Here is a 24,290-nt window from a genome sequence, read left to right as displayed (position 1 = left end):
CAGGAGATTACAGGGTTCAAGGCGGGATCAGGATCAATGAAGAGGGACTTAAGTCTCAACTAACACAAAAGTACGCACAGAGCACTCGAGTGTGCTGGCTTTAGGGGGATGGAGTGCCCTTTAACACAGTGCTTTTCTATCACCGGTTCAAGGGAAGGTGTACTGGTACTACTAATAGTAGTAATCGCCACATAAACATGGCAATACAGCCAACACGAATCTCTGTATAGTCTATATTCACCACACCACAGCTCTCACGAAGGTTCGATTTATAGGGTTTTGAGCTAATTTTCCTTTATTCGACAGGATATACAGCCAGTTTCAGTTGTTATAAAATCTGGGGGCCATATCCACTGTTGCTCCACTGACTGAACACAAGCTCCATTGAGACAGCATGAAAAGTGGTGATCCGTGTAAAATAAATCCACTCCTCCTGAAAACACCAATAACATTACAGTCAGTAACCCTGTGCCCTCCCACATTCCTTGGGCATTTCTTTGGTCCCAAAACTGTAATTTGACATCTGGGCAATATTAACGGAAACTGCGGCTAAACAGGCTTTTTTGTTCCACAGAGCAGTGATAATAAACACTGCGGATCTAGAGTAGGCTGCTTTTAACCCTCATGCTCTATTAGCAGAGAAATAAAGGCACAGTTCAGTGTGGGATACAAAAGTATGAGCACTTTGATCTTCTTGTCTTCACTTGTTACTCCTTTAAAGGAATGGTTTGGACAAAAATGTTAATACTTCAAAAATGTTTTTCCAAAAGCTTATTGCAAATCCAAACTTTCTTTTGTGGTGCACAAAAGGAGCACAGCACCTATTCATAGAATGAAAAGCATTTGTTATAACCCCCGAATTGAAGAAATAGCCTATAAGACATGCCATATCATAGCTTTGCTTGAAGAACATGTTTCATAAACATAGCTTTTGTATCTCATTCTCACTCACATGTGTTATTCTTAGGTTTATTAAAGGTTGCTTAGAGCGTCCATCGAGAACCGTTGTAGGCATCATGAAATCAAAACTGTAAGCATTACTTTTCTTGAGATGAACAAACAAGTTGTGCAGAAGAGCCCCTATAGGTAATGTTTTTTTTTTTTTTTAAGTTCTTTGGCATGGCATTCCTTCGGTGATGCTGCCAGTTTGTTGGCTTGGCTTTTAAATTGTGCCCTCAAACCATTAGTTTGCTGTGTCTGGTTCACACTAGTTTTCATGCATTTGTGTACACATAGTTATTTGAATAATTCCAATATCAGCACCATTCACTGCATGAACACAGCTTGTTTGTTTGCTGTTGCGCATTCATATATTATTTAATGTTGACTAACATAAACTTTTTGTTTCCAGTACTTAAAGGTAAAAAAAAGAAGATTCACCACAGTTAATGCCTATTTCATCACAACTTGACTTTGACATTTAGTGCTTATGTACAGTAGAACATAGTGTTTTAGCAGCAAATGCAATGTCAATGCTGCTCTGGTGCAGGGTTTACAACCCTGGATAAAAAGTGGTGCAAATCCGGCTTCTCAATTACAAGTGAGAAATGCTCCTTTACCCAGAGTTATAGACAGTGTTTAAAACGACATTAACCTAGGGTTAAGCACAGTGTGTAAAGCCCTCATGTTTACCCTTAATACAAGAGAACCCATATTTATGGTAGTCTGATATGAGTCATGCTGTCTGTTACCTCACATGACTTTCTTAATTCTAAAGAATTTTCATGTCCTACACCCTTGTTAGTTAGTTCCACTAAACAATTTAATTTTAATTGTTTCACTAAACAATTTAAAACATAGTTTCCCTATGTTTTACAAGCGACCACAAGGAACCCGTAACTAAATAGTCACTGACTAAACAATTCAAACTTTTTTTAAAAAGGCAAGTGATTAAAATCTTTTTAAATCTAAAAATTTTCAGCTTACTTAAAAGTTGAGCACCAAGAATTTAGATGATACTTTAATACAAGGTGAAGCTTGGTGATGTTTTATGAAGAAAGCATTTATACAGTCCAAGCACAGCACTGGCATATGCACTACAGAGGGATTGTAAGCGTACCATGAGGGGCCTTGAAACAGAGTACCACATACACACATGGGTAAATGATATTCTTTGTGTGTGTGTGTGTGTGTGTGTGTGTGTGTGTGTGTGTGTGTGTGTGTGTGTGTGTGCGTGTGTGTATGGCTTAGCACTTGTAACAGAAATATTCGTGGATTAGATGTGGCTGGCAACAGTCCGTTTATAGAAACTGCCATCCAAAATCAGGAGGGAGATTCCAGTTGTCTAAACCCTGACCTGCGTCTGTCAAGGTTAGCACAGCTTTACTAGAATGACTAGCATGGTTTTAGTATTGGCATAACATTTAGCTAATTACTTCGCATTCACATTCTGTCTTGTGAACAGTACAAGACGAAAAAAAGATTGAAAGATTTACCATTTCTTGTTTAGACACTGTGTCTGAATTTTAGTATATAATTACTCTAAATTTAAATATCGTGCTAATTAAAATAGCCTGACACATGAAACAACAACAACAACAACAACAATAATAATAATAATAATAATACTTGAAAAAAATACTAAAACAAATTTAGAACAACAAGGATTGCTAAGATTTTGTGTAGAGCAAACAACATGCTAAGCTAACAGGTTAATGCTAAATGACAATGTTGCAAGCAATGGGGGTTCACAATATATATATATATATATATATATATATATATATATATATATATATATATATATATATATATATATATTAGTTAATCCTATTAGTCTTAAAGTCTAAAGTTTGTGTGCCTCAAAAACAGTGAGAAAATACCATTTCTGAAATTCCCCAGCTCCTTCAAGATGCAAAAACTGCAGCTTATATTTGTTGTTTATTCACATCTAACCGAGCTTTCATATTGAAGATTCGCCTCAATAGCTGTAAATAAAGTAAATATAATATAATATAAACTATAAAGTTAGTTAAAATAATAAAGGTTAACTGCCTTACCACAACTACAACCTCATTCTTAAGGCTGATAACTGCATAAATCTGAAAAGTGGAAGTTTTTGTAAATGACACTATTATTGTGTCTGAGGAAACACCCGAAAACTATGACATCATGTGCATACAAAGTACATATTAATGGGAGTGTAAATTAAAGGCAATTGCAAACAAACAAATACAAGCATGATGGAATATGGAATACATGGTAGTGTTATTGCTGAAGTGTGTCACCAAAGTGTATATTTGTGGATTTACTTCACATTATAACCAAAAGTGAAGGCGCATCACATACACACAAATTATCGACATAAGCACAGTGCCCCCCAACAGCATATTGTTACTTCCCTAATCATACTGTTTACTGACAAAGTGACAGCACCAAATACAAGCCTGGCATACACAATAAGTGTGTAATATGTGTAATTGTGGATCGTTTTTATATATATATATATATATATATATATATATATATATATATATATATATATATATATATATATATATATATATATATATATATATACGCAAAGGAAAAACTTCCACAGTCAAAATTCTGCTCACATTCTTACAACTTTATACTTATAAAACAATATATTTAAACTAACTTCTACAAGTTAATGTTCTGTTAGGGCTTGTCCAAACTGGTGTAGCTTTGTTTTCTAAATGGGCCCCTAATTTCATTTCCGTACAAGGCTGCTGGCTGATTCATGCTGTCAAATCATTTGAACCAGGCTGAAATTGGTCCTTCTATTTCCCCCTTTGACTCACTCAGCCCTTCCCCCAGAGTGGCCTACCGACCCAGCAGTTCACACCAGGTCAAAATATAGCTATCTACTCAAATCTGAATCTAGCAATGTTTTATCATGAATGTAGATACAGGTAGCATCACAAATACTGCACACCTAACACGAGAATGTCATTTGTCTAAGGAGAGGTCCTGATGTCGATTGCTTTATTAGCAATGTTAGTGATGTCCACTGCTCAGGTTTGGGATGAACACACACATGGTCTGAGTGCCCAAACTGGATGAGGAGGAGGAGGGTCTCAAACAGACATTGAGGGGCAGCTGGTCTTTCGGGTGCAGTAAATCATACAGACTCAAGACCCAACCCCCACACCTCTACAAAGAAAAAAAAACAGCTCTTGCAGGCCCATAGCCCAAAAAACAAAGACAGGGACCACTAGAACGCAGCTGGTAAGAAGAGTAATCACACATAGCTTCACCTGGGACAAAAAAATACCGTAATGAGAAATCAAAACCTTTAAAAATTAACCCTACTAAAAAACTGCTTAAACCAGTCTGGGCTGACTGGCTGGTTTTAGCTGGTCAATCAGCCTGGTCTTAGAGGGGTTTTGGCCATTTCTAGGCTGGTTTCCAGCCCTTTCCAGCTGGTCAGGTTGGGAGATGACCAGATAAAACCAGTTTAACCAGCCTAGCTAGGCTGGGAGCCCAACCAAAGCCAGCTATGTCCAGCTTAAACCAGTCTGATCTAGCTGGTTTTAGCTGGTCATTTTCCAGCCAGACCAGCTAAAACCAGGCTGCAACTGGCTGTGAACCACCCTGAAGTAGCCAAAAACCCTCTAAAACCAGGCTGGTCGGCCAGCTAAAACCAGCCAACAAGCTAAGGCTGGTTAAGGGTTTTTTTAAGCAGGGAAATTTCAAATGAGTGGTTAGCTAAATTTAAGTCAGGTTTGTTGTATATTGCCAATAGTGCAAGATGCATCAATGAGTCAGTGCAAACCTCTCATCTGTATCTTAAATCTTCACCAGGACATGTGACATCTTCTAGAAAGCAATTTTGTAATTCAAAGCTCATAATAGTCCAAATCATGATGATAATAGTTTAACAGGGCAGTTTGTTCGTCTTTTGTGTTGCTGAAAGAATCATTTGCTCCTTTGTTTTTCGTGCTTCATGCTCACGTTTGTCCGTTTCTGAAAGGATCAGATGTCAGAAGCACTTTAATAATCACGCGCACATTATTATTAGCTCAAGAAGTTAAAATATAGAAGCGCACACAAGCTCTCTGGAGAGGTGAAACCGCTCTCACTTTTAGACAGGCTCGTAAAACAACAACAGGAAACAGCAGATTTTGTTGTTCTTGGCTCTGTGACTGTTCATCAAGCTGATGAAAAGGTTTGTTTGAACGGGTCTATCATGACTTGTTATATATATATATACAGATTGAGAGCATGATCATTCGCGCTAACAGCTGATGTGATGCGCACGAAAAAAGAACATGCGCGCTCGTGTTTACTTGCGCAAAGCAACTGTACCACCTAGAAAAAAATTGTCTCTCCAAGTACCACCAAAATTAGCAGTATTGAAATACAGTAGCGAAATAGAAGTAGAACTAGAAGGAAGCCTGCGTACCACTAGTGGTACACATATCACAATTTGAGAACCACTGGACTAGACAAAGAGCGATGATCGTGCACCCACAGTCCAGGTGCTTTCAAAAGATCAGGATATATATATATATTTTATGTTATTTTGTAAGCAGCAGCGGTCACTGCTTTCATTTTAATTATTCTTAGAAGAGATTATTAACAGGCCTAACATTAACCGTGTGCACGGTATGTTTCACCTGCTTTCTTTTGCTTTCAGTTATTTTTGTTAATATGGTTTGATTATTATTTTTTACAATAACATTGCTTTAATGGGAGATTACTCCTCTTTTATGTGTAGTTAACTGGTGATCTGGGACTTTCAGCTAGGACAGATTACTGTGCATTTTTAGATCAATGACAATAATTATTTTTTAAATGTAATTTTTTTTTTAAGAAAAGTTTTGTTGAATTAAAAAGTGCACCTATAAAGCTATATTTTCCTTGATTTTACACATTAAAAAATTGTGGCCAACAAATGCTTATTTGGTGTGGTCAGAGGTAAATTAGGTAAATCCTTCATTTTGAGCCCTGAAAAGTCGTGAAATAAAATCGGATTGCATTATAATACAGTTCATTTGCTCATACACACTGAGCAAGCTAATACACAATACACACAAGAAGTAAAATAAATGAGAAGGCATGTGGACATAACACAATATCTAAATCAAGTCATTTAGCATGTCAAAGTCAAATCAAAGCAAAAAATATTTTCCCTACAAGAAAAGTGTGGCTAGCGATAAAAAAAATAAATAAAATAAAATAAATATATATATATGTTTGTTTTTGTTTTTTTTGAAAATGGAAGTTCGTTTGTTTTCATTCTCCTGGTTTGTTGCACGAGCAAGTGACGTATCTCTGTAAACCAATAGCGTTCAGCTGTGTGTCTAGCTCCATCTTTTGATACCCTTTTTTCATGCTAGGTACCCAAAAAGTGGTATGGTACAGTTTGCTTTTTAGTACCTTTTAACAGTGGTAACGCCCATAAAAGCATACCCTACCATACCATTCAGTGGAAACAGGCCATTTAGCGTGTACATAAATAAAAAAAAATACTAAACTATACAGCGCAACTGACTGACAGAAACAATTGAAAAGGGGATTGCTGTTCTCTCCCAGAGGAACTGCTTACATTCAATGATATGGAAATAAAACAAACAGTATTTTTAATAATATGAGATAAATCAAATGCTTTAGACATCTGCCAATTGAAAGTTTAAATTAGGGGTCTTACACATATAATATAGTAGTGATTAACTGGATTTAACCCACGGTCATGTCATGTAATTGATATGATTATATTTTAAATTGACCACCTGACAGCCCTCAGACTTCAAATTTTTAACCCTGTGTTATTCTAAATGGTTGGTAAACGAGTCATCTTGCTTCACAATGCTCATGAATTTAAAATGAATACTGTTTTTTCATACATTTGTGTGCACATAGTTATTTGAATAATTCCAGTATCAGTACCATTGACTGGATGAACACAGCTTGTCTATTTGCTGTTGCGCATTCATATATTATTTACTGTTGACTAACATAAACGCTTTGTTTTCTGAATGTACTTAAAGATTTAAGGAAAAGCTAAGATTTTCACCTCAGTTAATGCATATTCCATCACAACTTCTTTTGACATTTATTGCTTATTAGTATAGCAGTGGAATTTAACTTTCGCAAGTACCAAAAACCTCAAAATAAGATAATCTTCTCAACAGAACTGCATCCCACACGTACTAGCATCCCGATTAGACAGTCTGTGAAAGGACCAGCAGTAGCTAGAGTACTAAATAAAGGAAGTTAAACCACATTCAGGGATTTTTCTTCTTGTCTCCTACACACAGAGGTCACTTTTATTTGACTGCTCAACTGCCCACAATTTCCTCCCCGGTCACCATCGACACTCCCCCAATGACAAACAGCTTGTTATAAACACCTCACATCAATAGGCTGAGGGAGTCACCTATTGACTTCAGTGAGAGATGGTGAATTAATTTTCCGGTGAATACACTGGACCGGTTCCTAATGATTACGGTCTCGTATTAAAGGATGACTCCACGGGTGCTGGGTAATGAAGCTTTCGGAAAAGGGCTTGTGTGACAGACAGATAAGAGAGTAGCCAATGCCATTAGTACATAAAAACCGGCAGCCAACAGGGTTTGGACACTCTTAAAAGAGGCTTCCTTATCACACCTCACAGATAGTTAAATGGATTTACACACGAATTCAGCTCTCGCCGATGGATGGTGAGATAGATGAACATGTAGCTGAAAGGTGACGCTGGCCGTAAACCAAGGAAAACCCAACGACATGCCAGTTTATGTTAGTCTATATTTCTTTTGATGTGATTACTGTTGACTCTACATCACTGGCAACTATGGTTCAGACACACGGGCCAAAAGAAAATATGATACATATGTCAGTTGGACTGGTCCATGGCAGTAGATCACTTGGGTGAGCTATGCATTTGGGGATGAAGGCCAGACTTTTGGCGGGTGTGCAAGCGTGAGCTTGTGTACACAGACACAGAGTTGATGGGCTGTAACCCTGAGTGATGAGCCTGTGTGTGTGTGCGTTTGTGTGGATGTTGAGGTGTTGAAGTGATACATATCAAAAAGACTGAGGGGTACTCACACAGGAGGTTTAACCCAGAATTTAATATAGGTCTGAACATACACACAACCCAATATTACTGGATGATCAGACACCATAATAGTCAGTACAAAGGACAGAAAAATTCACAATAAACAAACAAACATATATATATATATTTATATATATATATATATATATATATATATATATATATATATATATATATATATATATATATATATATATATATATATATATTTATATTTATATGTATATATATATATATATATACATACACATCCCGATCAGGAATAGTATATCTATAGTCATGCGGTGACACAGAATTAGACCTTTTTCTTGACTTCACAAAGAAACTGCAACGAGTGCAGCATAACATCACTTTGTTGAAGACGCTATAGCTTAAATACCAGCAAGGTAGAACGCGGAAGCAGCTTGAAGCAAAAAGCACGCGCATGTCTGAAGTCTGGAGGTATTATAAAGTTGATGACGACAACATTGCCATAGCAAACTGTGACATATGTAAACTTGTCATTGCAAGAGGTGGAAAGTAAAAGTCTACATTTAACATAACAAACATGATAAGGCACCTCAAAAACAAGCATCCTACACAATACCCAGGCAACCCAAGAGAAGATGAGTCATTTCACACTGCAAAAGAGTTTGAAAAGGAGAGAAAAAAACGCCCCCATGACATCGCAGCTGATGATCGCAATGAGTGAGCTGCCATTCACCTTAGAGAACCCTAAATTTCTTACACCCCATTCACACGGGGCTTCAGCCTCAATGCCTGACTGTAGGCGTGTCTGAAGTTGGGGCTGAAACGATCGTCATAGAAGCGTCAGCCAATGAAATTCAGTCAGCAATAGGCCACTGTCTAGCTGGTCTATTTGAATACAGCGATCTGATTGGCTGACGCTTCTGTCGGCACTTGAAAAGTTGAGCTAGTCCGAACTTCTGCAGCGAGCAACGCCTCTGAAGTGGCGCTGACGGATCCACAATGCAGTTCGGCAACGGCTGACGTCACCCATTCAAAGTTAATGGGAAGCGTTGACGCTTACGCCCCATGTGAATGGGGCGTTATGCTTAGAGCACTTAGAACCTCAATTTGAAATGCCGTCTTGCCAATATTTCACCAAGAAAGCTCTGCCAGCCCTTTATAAGAAGATTTCTGACAAACTACTTGTATCACACAATGGATTGACTAAATCCTGGATCTGTTTCTTTGCTCTTCCTTCTTCTTTTTTTATATACAGAAGTATTGGATCAGGTTTTGGTATCTGTAAATACTCAAAATTTAAAGACTCGGACTCGAGGGCAAAAAAACTTGATCGGGACATCCCTAGTTCTAAACACATTGAAGCTCGAATTACTTTTTGTTTTGTTACACCACTTTTGTTACACCACTTTTTGTTTTGTTTTTTTTCTTTTTTTGTGAGAGGGTGGGGGGACAAATTAATTTGTCTTTAAGTGATGCTTTAGCAAATGTTTCTTTTTGTCACAAATACAATTTAAATTTGCACACCATCCATATATATGACGACTGGCCCATAAATAAAACTAATTTTAAGACAGTGTAAATGGACTATTATCCAAAAGACTATAGCAACTAATGAAGGTCCAAACACAGATGTGAGCATTGAAAAAATAATCACGGCTGATTGAGCGAAATCAGTGGAATAATTTGATGTACAGCAGTGTTGTCTGATGCTGACGGCAGGTCCTCTGAAAAATATTTTGCCGCGCACAAAGGCTTAGCGGCGAAGTCAAGTCCTTCCCTTAATTACCTGCTATTGTATCACACGTCTCCAGCCCATCCCCCGCCGCAGTAGGGTCCCATTTTAACCAGGCTCCCCATATGCCCCAGCTCACTTGTTGGCCTTTCCTCTTTGCCACCATCTGGCATATTAGTTCAGCCAAAATGAAAAAAAGAAAGAGCCAGACACAATGAGACAGAGAGCTAGCCCATCTGCTCCCTGCCAGACTCCCCAATCATTACTACACAAAAGCTGCATTTACCCTGCTACACAATCCAACGTTTTTAAACCTCTTATCCTCTCCACTATCGCTGCTCTGAGAGGAAGTCATCCTTCAACCTGATTGTGGATGCGATTTCTTCGACCAAGCTACTAAATACAAACCTTTAGGCGAGAAAACTCAAAATGAAGATGCAAATGGAGGCATGTCTGCTCCACAAGCTCCTCTTGACAGGGAAAACGATCCTCTCGGCCCCTCGTCAAGTCAAGGCTGGAGGCGCAGAAACCTTGCTCGTGTTCTCCCCTGATGAACACGCACCAATGAGCATGCCTGCTCCGGCGGAAATGGCTGACAATCAAAGTGTTGTCGTCAAACACTGAGCAGTGACGGGGCAAAGATCGCTGCTGCTTGGCCCTCTGAGAGCACACCCGTCTGCATTGATCCACCTTCTATCGGACTTGTCATCACAATGAACTCACTACTGTGTTAAACCACAGGGGTGATACTGGATACAAATAAATTATAGACTTAAAGTCAACTGGGCTTCAGTGAACAAACACCTACAGCTACTAGTACAAAATGTGCAGTCCCACTTTTAAAGAGCCCCTATTTTGCATTAAAAAATGTCATATTTGGTTTTAGGGGTCTTCAACAACATGCTGATTTACTGATATACATGCTTTCATTGTCATATAATATGCATTTATTTTTACCTAATTATCCCAGCGCCTCCCATATGAATTGTTTAGCGATTCATTTGTTCCCAAAACCCTCCTTAACGCGAAGCTAATCTGCGATGATTGGTGACCAGTCTGTTGCGATTGGTCAACTGCGTTCAGCACAAGATGGAAATGCCCACCATGGCTACAGTATAAAGTAGCACAAAGTATGTGAGAGCCCAATGCAGGAATGCAATAAAGCAATGCAGTTGAACACCTGCATATTACTCTACTCTTAACCCCAAGTAATAACAACAGCGCACATTCAGTATTAATTCACACAGTTGCAAAAGTTGAACTACTTTGAAAATTAACCGCGCCACGTGTGTGTAGGAACAGCTGATGGTGGTCATAACAAAGGCAAACAGCAGAGGATTGCCAGAAACGCATAGATATCGGTAAAGGAAGAATCATGCGTTTTACGCGTTTTCACATTTTTACGTGGTTTTGGTTGCGATATTTGAACAGCCCTATACAGATTTAACCTAAGAGATACAGTACAAGCACTGATCTATAATCCATACGTGATAACAAGCAGCGCACGGGGATTACAACTTACAATACACAATTAAACACATATTTTGCAAACTACACAAAACAAGGCAACAATTATAATGACACGTTATGATCCGGAAGATGAAGAAACTGGTCCACTTGAACCGAAAAAGTTACTGACAGAGTCCCTGTCAAAGTCTGACAAAGTCAAAGCAAACACAGCACTAGGTTGGCTATATTGTGGTTTTGTTGTGAAATTTAATTTGAACCCTTTATTCCCCGCAGCCAAATCTCCATCTGTCAGTGATCGTCATCTTCGCGTCATGATCAATCCCTTGATTCCCGCACCTCAGCTAGTGTGTGGAGGGAAAGAGCGTTCACATTTTACCGGAACTGAAAGTACATAGAGTTGAAGTCAGAATTATTAGCCCCCTTTTGATTTTTTTTTTTTTTTATTTTTTTTTTAAATATTTCCCAAATGGTGTTTAACAGCGGAAGGAAATTTTCACAGTATGTCAGATAATATTTTTCTTGTGAAAAAAGTCTTATTTGTTTTATTTCGGCTAGAATAAAAGCAGTTTTAAATTTTTTAAAAAACATTTTTGGGACAAAATTATTAGCCCCTTTAAGCTAATTTTTTTTTCGATAGTCTACAGAACAAACCATCGTTATACAATAACTTGCCTAATTACCCTAACCTGCCTAGTTCACCTTATTAACCTAGTTAAGCCTTTAAATGTCACTTTAAGCTGTAAAGAAGTGTCTTGAAAAATATCAAGTAAAATATTATTTACTGTCATCATGGCAAAGATAAAATAAATCAGTTATTAGAAATAGTTTTTTAAAACTATTATGCTTAGAAATGTGCTGAAACAACCTTCCCTCTATTAAACAGAAATTGGGTAAAAAAAATAAACAGGGGCGCTAATAATTTAGGGGGGCTAATAATTCTGACTTCAACTGTATTTGGTGATGTACCGTATCGATGCGATCAAACAAAAGATCCAAACCCAACTTGATTCGTTTATTTAACTCTGGGTCAACTATTTCCCTAAAGAATCAATACTTTTAAACATGTTGCACTTTTAGACTTAAACCTCAGCGGAATGTTTTCATTTAATTAGAGCTGTGTTACACACTGCATGGAAGGCCATTTTCAAAAACCCATAATAGGGGTTCTTTAAGAAACAAACTGGGTTTCTCAAGTAAAGCTCTTTTTTTTTCTTTCTCTCCAGAGAAACTCATTTTTAACAAAAATTTGTTAAAGACCCACCTGAGGCCAAAAGTTAGTGTGATTTCAACTTTATTCTGCATAACTGCCAAACCCCCAATCAGAAAAGTCTTTTTTATCACAAAAACAATGACCACACCAGAGGGAGGGGGGATGGTCTTAAAAGTTTGCGATAACTATTATTATTCAAAAATACTTTTAAATTTGTCCAGAGCCTTTTTAGAAAAAATAATAAAAACTAAAGCTGGAATTGTTAAAAAAAAGAAAGAAAAAAAAAAGGAAAAAAATAATAGATGCCATTTGTGAAAACTCTCGGTTACGTCCTAATGGAAACGCCAAACACAATGTGTCCTGACCTCTTACATATTCAGACCGCCTAATTGCACATCCAGACTGGGTGCTTTTACAACGCCAGCAAGAAGGCTACGAATCTATTTCTGGCTGCGTGGTCACACTATTGTGTGGGTGCAGAAAAGTTCTGCTGCATTAAACTCATTTTCCAGCACGGCAGCCCACGACAACACTTAAAGTGCAAAACAGGTCATCGAGTGGAGTGAGTGGAAGAGGATGTCTAATTCAGGCGAGGAGTTTGAGTTAATTCATCAGAGTGCCGGTTTGTCTAAACTGCCATTGCCCTGCCGTTCTGATTACATTAGCAGGGGGAAAAAGGTTGTTGCCACGAATGGAAGACGCAGCAAGCAGCTGTCACAGTCCGAGAGGGCTGATGTAAGCCCCTATTCTCAGCAAGTCCAGGCCGGTTTCAATTACGCACTAACCCCTGACCCCACGCTGCTTGTAACCGAGAGATGAGAAGAGGTGCTGGGCTTGACGCCTAAGCTCCAAACAGCAAGGACAGAATAGGATTTGGTGGCTCTAAATGAGGAGTCTGTGGCACTGTCCCTTTTCGGAGTGAATGGGATTCCATCTGTAGTGTGTGTGTTTGGGGGATGGGTACTCGCGCTTTTCTTTGCCTTTTTGGAGCTGTTTTCTATAGACGCGGCTACACTTTAGGCAGTGGCGTGAGGCCACCTCTTCTGTTCTTCCTTCTGCCCCTTTTGACCCTCTGTCTGTGGTCAATGTGGAGATTGCCAGAAAGAGACAGCTGCACTCCAGGCTTCCCGCCTCAGTTGCCCGTGTTGCTCTTTGAGCCTTTCTCTGTTTTCCATTGATTTCTCCATCACCCTTTTCGCTGCGTGTATCTGCTGCTTTAGAAAATTTCATCTCTGTGGGGTGGATGAGGGCTAAGTTTCCCAGCCTGAAAATAAGAGAAACTGGAGATCCCTGGCTTTGGCTTCACGCAAACAATGTCCTTCCTCTCCAGGCGAAGAGAAATCCCTGGGGAAATCAGATAGCATGCAGCCACATACAAAATTCAAGGCCGATAATCAAACCATCAATTGTTGGGATCAAGTCAAATGTGTTTGGCAGACATAGATGGGCTTTTAAATGCACATCACACGAAACAGCAGGAGCTGGTCTTCCATTACAGTACAAATAATTTATACCCTGAGAGATTACTGTAAAGATTAAAAGATACGAGAGCATTTCAACGCCAGAGATTCCACACGAAATGCGATCAATTAAAGCCTGCAGTGAGTTTACTAAAAGATGCTGATGGTGGAAGTTTCTTCTCTGATTTTGTAAGCACAGATTTTTTCTCCCTAATTATGGTCAAATTATAGACTCTAGCTTTGGGATCACCAGCCTCTACTCCCGTTCTCTCCCACAATCCTTCATTCTTTTGTAAAGAAGGGGAAAACGCAACATATCTGTTTTGGAAACTTGATGGAGAATACTGTGGTAAGCTGAAGTGTTTACTGTAAGGAGCCTTTTTGGCATCTCACATCTTCATGAACCCACATCATTTGGCAGGAACACTCTGCAGCTCCCCTTGCAAAAAAGTAGCCACATGATATTAACAAACACTTTTATCTATTCAATCATAATTTATTTAACATTGGTCCATTAAATGAAATGATTAGTCATCTTTCTCAAATATCATTCAAATATTTTTATCATGCAGTGATAAAGAAAAAAAAAAATCTTTAATTCTATTTGACAAATTCTGTTTGTTACACTACAGTGAGGACAGGTTACTTTGTATTGTGCATTTTACACATGCAAGAAATATTTAGTTCCGCTTTCTCTGAAAGCACAAAATTAAATATAGACTTTTACAACAAGAGTGCATAACTTTGAAACATTGGGACATGAAGACATAAGGATACTAATTCAAGAGATGGTCTCTGTTCAGAGAGATTTATGTTATAATAAACTAATATCATTAGGTGCGACCAGTTGAATTGCATAATGTAACAAGTGATGGTCATCTAGGAAACTTTCTGATCAGAGGGAGCCCCTAAAATCTCAGGTTAAGTAAAAATATCTTAATTTGTGTTTGAAGATGAAAGAAAGTCTTTAGAGTGTTTATGAATTTGTGAACTTTTTGATTTTGACAACAGTAGATTAGCACAGTTTTTAACTACGCTGGTTCGAGCCTAGGCTGGGTCTGTTGACATTTTTGTGTGGTTTACACCACAGTCCAAAGACATGTGGTACAGGTGAATTGGGAAGGCTCAATTGTCTGTGGTGTATGTGTGTGAATGAATGTGTATGAATGTTTCCCAGTTATGGGTTGAAGCTGGAGGAGCTTCCGCTGCGTAAATCATATGCTGGATAAGTCGTTGGTTTGGTCCTCTGTGGCGACCCCAGATTAATAAAGGGACTAAGCCGAAAAGAAAATGAATGAATGATTTTGGACTACATGTACGTCAATGAACTTTTTGAGTCTAAATGCCACAAAAGGTTAATGACTAGCTGTTGAGTTACTTAAAGGCACCAACTGGACACACTTCACTTGATAAGAACCTAAAAAGACAGCCCAGAAAATGAAACTGTGTCATCTAGCACAAATATTTATGGTCTTTTTTAAAATATAAAGGTAAATTAAAAATTCAATAATGAATTTATAAGCTGCTTGTTTTATTTCAATGATTAGTGTTCATTTTGCCACAATCCACCATTTTCTAGCTATTGTCATCTTTGTGTGTGTCTGCTAGGGGTGCTCGATTATGGGATAAATCATAATCACAATTATTTTGGTCATAATTGTAATAACGATTATTGAAAAACATTAATCAACTGGCATTATAGAATGTAGAATAAAACATGTCTAAAAGGTTAGTTAGCTAAAGTAAGCTAACTTAAGGACCAAGTCTGCATAATAAATATAAAGAAACCACAAAAAACTCATCAAAAGCTGCGGCTGTCATGCACAACTTGTCAGAGAACCACAGATCTGTGATCAGTTATAAATCTCCATCCGAAGGCCAGGTGGCACTTTTGTGCAAAAACTTCAAATATGCAAAGGGAAAGAAAAGAAACTGAAAAATATTTTCTGAGTGAATAGTAGTTTCTGAATAAACAGTGTATTTAATGGAGTAAACTACGACTTTGTGTAAGAAATTTGCTAAAGGTTTGCTACTGACAACAAAACTGGATTCAATGGCAAATGCAGAACAATTGTTAATTAATTGTGCATAAAAAAAACTGAAGTCAGATCTTTTGTAACAGTTTTGACACTGAAGCATTGGAAAGACAGACACAACACCCATTCAAAGAGATCAGCGACACCAAGTGATAAGAAATTTAAGCAAAAAAAATAAAAAATAAAAAATGTTGCTAACAAGAATTTAGAAACACATTTGCACTTTCATGCTTTTTCATGCTTCTAATATTGGCCCAATACGTTGTATTACCATTAGTTGCATCAAACATTCATGGCCCACATTTTACAAAAGAAAAACACTTTGTAAATCACTTTGCTTATCACTCCTTATTAAGAGTTTAATCCTTCATTACTGAAGTTTGTATCAACCTCAGGTAAAAATAAGAATGCAAATTAATTTCTTATAAATATCATATATTTAAACAATTTCTTCCAATCATATGACTTAATTTAGAAAAATAATACTGACTTTATTTACCTTTAGTAAAATTCTTATTATTGTGACAATATTTTACATGATTGACACTGTGTCATTTTTATTAATATTACTTCATGTGTTAAAAGTCATATACATCATATTTCCTCTCAGAGCTCAGGTTCATATCTCGTTCTCAGAATTACAGGCCTACTTTGCCGGCAGCTAGCTCTCCCCAACTCTCACATGGTCACCCACTGAAGCTAAGCAGGGCTGCGCCCGGTCAATACTTAAATTGGAGACCACAAGGGAAAGCTAGGTTGCTGCTGGAAGTGGTGTTAGTGAGGCCAGCAGGTGGTGCTCAATCTGCGCTCTGTGTGGGTCCTAATGCCCCAGTGTAGTGAAAGGTACTCTATACTGCTCAGTGAGCATTGTCTTTCAGATAAGATGTTAAACCGAGGTCCTGACTCTCTGTGATCATAAAAAAAAAATCACAGGATGTCCTTTGAAAAAGAGTAGGGGTTTAACCCCAGCATCCTGGCCAAACTTGCCCATTGGCCTCTGTCCATCATGGTGGATGAGGAGATTTCCCCCAATGTGTAAAGCACTTTGAGTATCTAGAAAAGAACTATTTAAATGTAAGGTATTATTAATATTAATTATTTTGTTTGTTTGGTATTGCTTAATGTCAGTGTTTAGATGACATCTCACAATTCTGCATTTTACCCTACATTCTGAATTTAAATTAAAGAGGCAAAATTTTGTATATAAAAATTATCATTCTGTATATGAAAAAGCTAAATGTTTTGGTATATACTATTTCATATTCATATTACTGCACGAAAACAGATTTAACTTTCACACCTTCACAAAAAAAGGCAAAAGACTGAGTTTTCTACTTTTGGTCAGGAGACATTTGCTCAATTTCTCTGAGGTCAAATTTAAAATGGGATCTCTATGTCATACTAGCTACATCCATGAAACCACATAACATCACCATAACAGCATGACCACATGACACAAGAAAACCACAGCATTTAAAATCAATAACTAAGACACTAACCCTTTTTCTGGGAGGTCCTTTCTCTTCCTCCTTTCCAGCCTTGGCGTTCTTGGCTTGCTTTGCACTCTTCTGCTCTCCTGGCTGCTTGATGGTGATGCGTATCTCAGGAGGACAGATGTAGTTCTCCAAGTTCTTAGGAGGCTTCTTGGCCCGTTTTGTTGTTTGGATCTTCAACTTAAGGCTGCCTTCAGAGAAATTGGCCTCCTTGATGGAGAACTCCTGCTCCTCCAGCCCGTCTCCCTGCCCCCATCTCTCATTGTCTGCATTGGAAGTGACCTCCATGTCCTTCCCCAAACCGAGGTCTTCGTCCTCTTCATGATCTTGCTGCTCTCCAGGTAAAGGGAGGCTCTTTATTGAACCAGCAAGGAGACCCACCTCACTGAGGTCTGCTCTGTTGATGGTTGTAACGGTGGAGAAGAACTCCTCATTTCCTTTGGGCCGGGCTGTCCGAGTAAGGTCTCTTTGCTCCATTGACGACCCTGAAACTTGGTCCAAGAACCAGGAGGCAGTGGGACCCAAAGGGACAATTGGGCAATGGTCCAGGAGATTGAGTTTAATCAGGAAGGGATATGATGGCTTTTGGCTCTACTGCTCCCGAAATCTTGTAAATCCCACTAGGGTGGAGTTTTTCCCAGGTGAAACTGAAAGTAGAGTGAACAAAAAACATTTTTTGATGAATAAAGCTTTAAACACATGCATACATGCCCTGACTTGCCAAATCCTATTGAACAAGTTAAACCACATCATACTGTATACTCACTTGTGGTTGTCTTAATCAGACATGACATGAGAAAGCGACAAGACTAAATCTCATTTTTTTAGTGCTAATCCGAGTTTCTGTCATCCTAGCCAGTCACAACATGCAAGTGACAAGATGTTTTGATGGTTTCTATTTCTGTTACACTATGCTTAGTAGCCCCTCCTAAGACAACTCTCGTTGGATTAATGAGTTAAATTAGTTGAAGCCAAATATCAAATTCCCTGACAAAAAAGGTACATTTCCATTTACACTGAAAGAAAAAACTGGCTGCTATGGTGCTTTGCATAATATTTAAATGGCTTTAGCAGAGCTTTACCAGCCACTATGAGATCAACAATCGATAATTTACTTTAGATTTTGCACAAAAAGAGTGCTCCCTCTCCCATTTTGATGGCTCAATTGAAGTTTTGCATACGTTTAAATACTTTTACACTTGCTTTCATCTCATTTTGAACACCCAGTCTTTGAAGTGGTATTTTTGAAGTCAAAGCTCCTACATTTATATTACCCTGATAGGTTAGCCTTTATTAACAGGTACAGTCTGGTGACTAAATTTCACTTGAGTGCCAGTTGATGATCATAAAAGGAATATAATGGAGCTGAAATAATATTTCAACCATAACAATAGGTGAAACAATGCCATAAAAAGTGTGGCAAAAAAATATATATTTTGATAAATGAAAGTAAAATTTCAAGGTCAATTCCATGATATTCTAAATACTCCATGACCGGTGGGGAGTTGGGATCCCTGTTTTACCATATAAATAAAACCTTAATAAAGCTTTAAATAAAGCTTTAACTTTTTAAAAGTTTTATGCTAATATTATTTATTTTTTATTTATGCTAATGTTATTTTTTAGTATGACAGAAAACTAACCCACTAAAATTCTTGAACAATACATGAATAATACATCCCACCTTAATTAACAGAATTTAACAGAACAGGTTAATTGACAGAATTAAATATAATTTTTAACACTTAACACATCAGACTTGGCAAACAGTGATGAAATACTTCCTAAGTCCCACAGTTCCTACTTAAGTGGGCATGGTGAATTACTGACCAAGACAAATGTGTCTTTGTTAAACCACCAATTAATCAGGATCAGGGTTTAAGCACACAGTTTTCAACCTGAAACAGTTGTACTGCTGGCTCCAGGCAAGCTCCCTGACACCATAATTACATTGCTGACCAGCTCATTTGCTTTAGTGGTCAGTTGAGTAAGCCTAGTCACGGTGTGAAAGTCAACAAATGAGGCCTCTGGCCCAGTGATAAACACTTTCCAGACATCACACAGACCACAGACCTGAAAAAGCCCAATTAGGGCTGAATATAACACCTCCAAAGTATCAAATTGGGTACTGATTGAATTTAGTATAATCTTTTCAGGATAGCATCATTCAGCGTATCAATTATATCTGTCTAAACAAACCAAGACTGCACTATAGGTCTAAAAACAACACTAAAACATATTCTGAATGGCTCAGACTGATGACATGCAGATATTATATCATGTCTATGTCAATGCCCGCAGACACTAGGGCTGTGCAATTAATCAAAAATCCAGTTTCAATTTTGGCTTCTAACGATTATGACAAACCATTAATCGAGATGAACGATCATTCCATCATATACTGCCTCTTTCCAGTTGTACACATTTGTTGCTCTGCAAAGCTCAGTTCCACGTGAAAATGACTAAAAGCATGTACTGTAATGTAACTTTTGCAGCACGGGATGCGCATCATTCATATTTTTAAAAGTGCGAAAGAGCACAAGCAGGTGTGTGTGTGTGCGAAACACTTAGCTTCGGACAGGCTCGAAGACGAGCAGAGCACAAACATCTAATGCCATCTTAATGTGAGCACTTTAATGGTCAAACGCATGCACATTTGTGTCAGAGCGCTGTGTTTAGTGATTATTCATATTAACCCTCATTTGTGTAATAAACGAACAAGTTGAGAATCAAAATACACTTGAAAGAGAAACCATATATCAGAGCCGCACTATTCTTAACGTGACGCCACGCAATATTCCTGCTGTCGCCTGTTATTAGTATTAATCAAACAACAAAAGCAGAAAAACCCTCACTGCTCTTGACTGAAGGACTTTTGGAGAAAAAAATATTATAGGAAATACTGTGAAAAATTCCACTATTAAACATAATTTGGGAAATATTTATACGTTAAAAAAATTCACAAAAGGGTGAAAAATTTTGACTTTAACCGATAATGTTTTTGAATAATCGTTATTACAATTATGACCAAAATAATCGTGATTATGATTTATCCCATAATCGAGCACCCCTAGCAGACACACACAAAGATGACAATAGCCAGAAAATGGTGGATTGTGGCAAAATGAACACTAATCATTGAAATAAAACAAGCAGCTTCTAGTTTAGAAAAGAATTCAACATAAACTCTCCATTCCCCAGGCCTGAGCCGCATGATGTCAGTATTGATGTATATCGACTGAGGGTTCGGAGCGTCAAGTGCAGTCTCTCATCTGCTGTTGGCTTGTTGTCAGACAGAGCTCAGTGTCATTTACCCTTTCAACTGCCAGACAGGTGACAGATGAGAGGCTACTGAAAACAACGACAGCTATCGGCAAGACAGCCTGGATCCACACTAGACTAAACAGCTCTATCTATCCATCACATCATGACAGTCAAAATGGCATGATTTTCATTCCAGCCCTTTGCCGACTCACACACAGCCATTCACAAATCCTCAATGAAGCCCAGTTGTTTATATCTTACTCGTCTATACCTCTGAGTAGTGTCCCAGACGATGCATCTTGGGTGTTCTCGCTTGGCGAAACAACAAAAAAATGTGATGCAACACCACACTGGCCACGTACACACTGCAGCTAAAAAGAGTAACTCCACATTTAATACTGTTCATAGTTCAGTACAGAAGCTTTTGTCATTTATTTCTTGTAATTATGACTTTTTTCTTGTAACTCGAGTCGTGGTTTCAAGCAGAACATTATAATTTAGAACTTTAACTCTTTTAATTGCAACCACAGTTCATACAATTACAACTTATTACAATTTTTGGTTTATATCTCTCAGCTGCAATTCTATCTCGCATCCACGACTTAGTCATGATTACAACTTTATATATTATAACGGTCACTATAAACTATTCAGTATTACTTGTTTGTCCTTCAATGTACTGTGTGCTGGAGTGATGGTTTGGATCCAGGAAAAGTGGTTGCTTACTGTAGGAGTGCCCAAACTCCGTCCTAGAAGGCCGGTGTTTCTAGAAAACCTAGTAAGAGCTTGATTAGCTATCCCAGGTGTGTCAGATTGGGGTTGGAACTAAGGCTCTGTTTACACTAATACACTGTAGTTAGGGCTGCAACAAGGAATTGATTAAGCTGATTAAAATCAATTACTAAAAGTGGTGGCAACAAATTTCATAATTGATTCGTCATGTCGATGACTAGGTGATGTTTGGTTATTAAAAAAAAAAAACCTTTAGTTGAGCGTGGAACTTCTCGCGCATGGATGCGCCTCATAGACAGGATAGTGCAAACAAACAAGCGGAGGTAATATTAACAGAAAGATACATGGCGAGGAAGGAACCAACAGTAAAGTAAATCACTACATAATCCTGCTTTTGTTCCGTTTTGAAGTGAGGAACATACTGTCCCTGGTGGTGGGGTAAACTTGTTACCAGCTTGACAAGCTTGAGGTAAAAAAAAATTCAAACTGAACTTTGGTGCGTTGGCTGGTGCTGAGCCAGAGAAAGATGTATCATATTATTACAACAATGCAGTGTTTTTAACCAGCCAATGCTTATTTTATGTTTTAGACATGTAAATACACACAAGTGCTAGTAAAACAATACACAATTTACCAATTAGAGTTGGTAAAACACACAAGAAAGTCTACTGAACATTAATAATCCATTCAAAAATAAATTACCCATGTGTATTATTCATATCAGATACATGTAGTGAAAGTAACAATAAAGTTTAATCTATTCTTCTTCCAGCTGGTGAGCCACTTGCTTGCATGCATTTCAGGAGTCCTGCGTGTTTTGCTTTTATAAATGATGCAACAAGCATCCACAAGTAAATGCCCATGTAATGTTATAGAAGAAGATCAAGACCATTCGTCTTTTAAACAACAAAAAACACTCACTTACACATTTTTGTGAATTGGATTATCAGGTAGTTGATGTGATGAGCAAGCATGTGAATATGTTGTATTAAAACAGAAAAGCAAAATAAAAGGGATTTATCTGTCATACAGCGATATTGTAGCTGCGGTGTCACGTGAAAAACATGACGTGTCACTAAAGAAACATTAGGGGTGAGCATTCTAAAATAATGATCACCTAACAAAACTCACTCCCGGTTTCAGCCCTAGTTTTAGTTTTAAAACGGCATTTTAAAATGAAGCCATCCACATCCAAACTTCAGCGCTCCTAAAACATCTCTGTCCACACTATACCGCTGGAAAAGACATCACGTGACCACACACACACTCTGGCACGCACTGCAACGGGTGCTTTGAGAACATCTACCCAGATGAGAGCTGTGCATGTCGCCCTGTTCATCAATGATCTACTGCTGGATCTAATCTCACTGTATTTGTTAAACGTGATAGTTACTTAATCTTGTTGTCTATATCTAACCACATATTCACATATTCATTTTGAATCTATTACTTGTTCTCAGGTAATGTGTGTTTTGGCTGAGCGCAAAGATAAGTTTTAGGACTGTGCAATTAATCAAAAAAACTATTTCGATTTTGATTTTGGCTTCTAACAATTATAAAAAAACTATTAATCGAGATACACGATTATTGCATCATATAACGCAAATCACGCAAAATTCCTGCTGCCGCCTGTTTTCTACAATTAATCAAACAACAAAAGGAGAAAATCCCTCACTGCTCTTGACTGAAGGACTTTTGTATCTAAAGTGTTTTGCTTAAAGCACAGTTTGTTTAATATTTTTATTCTATTAAATTTATTTCTCTTTTCTTTGCAGAGTGGAAAATAACTGTATGTTAATATGCAGTTGAAGTTAAAATAAAGTAAAATTGAAGTAAAATTATTAGCCCTCCTAAATATTAGCAACCCTTTTCCAACCCAATTTCTGTTTGATGGTAAGAAGATTTTTTAAACTTATTTCTGAACATAACAGTTTTAATTAATAATGTCTAATAACTGATTTATTTTATCTTTGCTATGATGACATGATATTATATAAAATATATTTTTTCAAAACACAAGCATTTAGATTCAAAGTGCGATTCAAAGGTTTAATTAGGGTAATTAGGCAGTTCATTGTATAACAGTAGTTTCTTCTGCAGACATTTAAAAAATATATTACTTAAGAGATCTAATAATATTGACCTTAAAATGGGTTTCAAAATATTTGATAAATATATTAGAAGAAATACTGTTAAAATTCCTTGCTCTATTAAACATCTTCTGGGAAATATATGACCAAAATAATTGTGATTTAGATTTTTCCCAAAATCGAGCAGCCTTAATATATATAGTTGTACGTGTACATGTCCGTGACAACGTACAATGATTCTGCACATTTGACTGATTTACTTACTTTGATGTTTAAACTTATTGTACGTTATGCTTTTATAATGTCTATTATTGATTATTAACACTGATATTCAGCAAAAGAGAGGGTATGTTTCGTATTTTCCATAAAATGAAAAGAGGCAGTAATGTTATAGGCTCTGTTTTGTTATAAATATGCACACAGTGAAGATGACCCTCATATAAATATGTAGCTACACAACGTCTCAACATTTTTTGTGTCTGTTAAGTTGCTACTATCAAAATTAAAATAGGCAGTTCCTTATATTATGTTTTCATTTTATTGTTAGGAAAGTGCAACAACGTAGCCAGAATGTGAATGAGTTTATAAAGTACACTGCTCCCTTTGAAGATTTACCTGATGTGTCCTCGGGAGTTTGTTTTCCATATCCAACTTGCGAAGTCTAAACTTACAAGGAGAGGATGCAAGACTGAACTGTGTGTAGGCTACTTAATATTGAGGAAAAAGCGCCAATTTGTCTGCAGCCACAACTCAGTTTTCAGATGTCTATGTTTTCCCCATCCACACTGACACGGAGAGGGAGCGTTT

At 37.6% G+C, this 24,290-nt stretch overlaps 1 protein-coding gene across 1 annotated transcript in view; it reads right to left on the bottom strand.

Annotated features, from left to right (window-relative positions):
- Positions 1-24,290, bottom strand: part of setbp1 (SET binding protein 1) — a 98,919-nt gene that overhangs the window by 52,054 nt on the left and 22,575 nt on the right. Inside the window, exon 2 of the mRNA XM_005165675.6 lies at positions 17,404-18,044. Within this exon, the coding sequence (XP_005165732.2) occupies positions 17,404-17,874 (471 nt within the window). The 5' untranslated portion in view covers positions 17,875-18,044. The remainder of the gene's footprint in view (positions 1-17,403; positions 18,045-24,290) is intronic.

Source organism: Danio rerio, chromosome 5 (assembly GCF_049306965.1).
Source record: "Danio rerio strain Tuebingen ecotype United States chromosome 5, GRCz12tu, whole genome shotgun sequence".
Lineage (NCBI taxonomy): Eukaryota > Metazoa > Chordata > Actinopteri > Cypriniformes > Danionidae > Danio > Danio rerio.
Note: the sequence above shows the minus strand (reverse complement) of the source record. Positions and strands in the feature narration are given on the sequence as shown.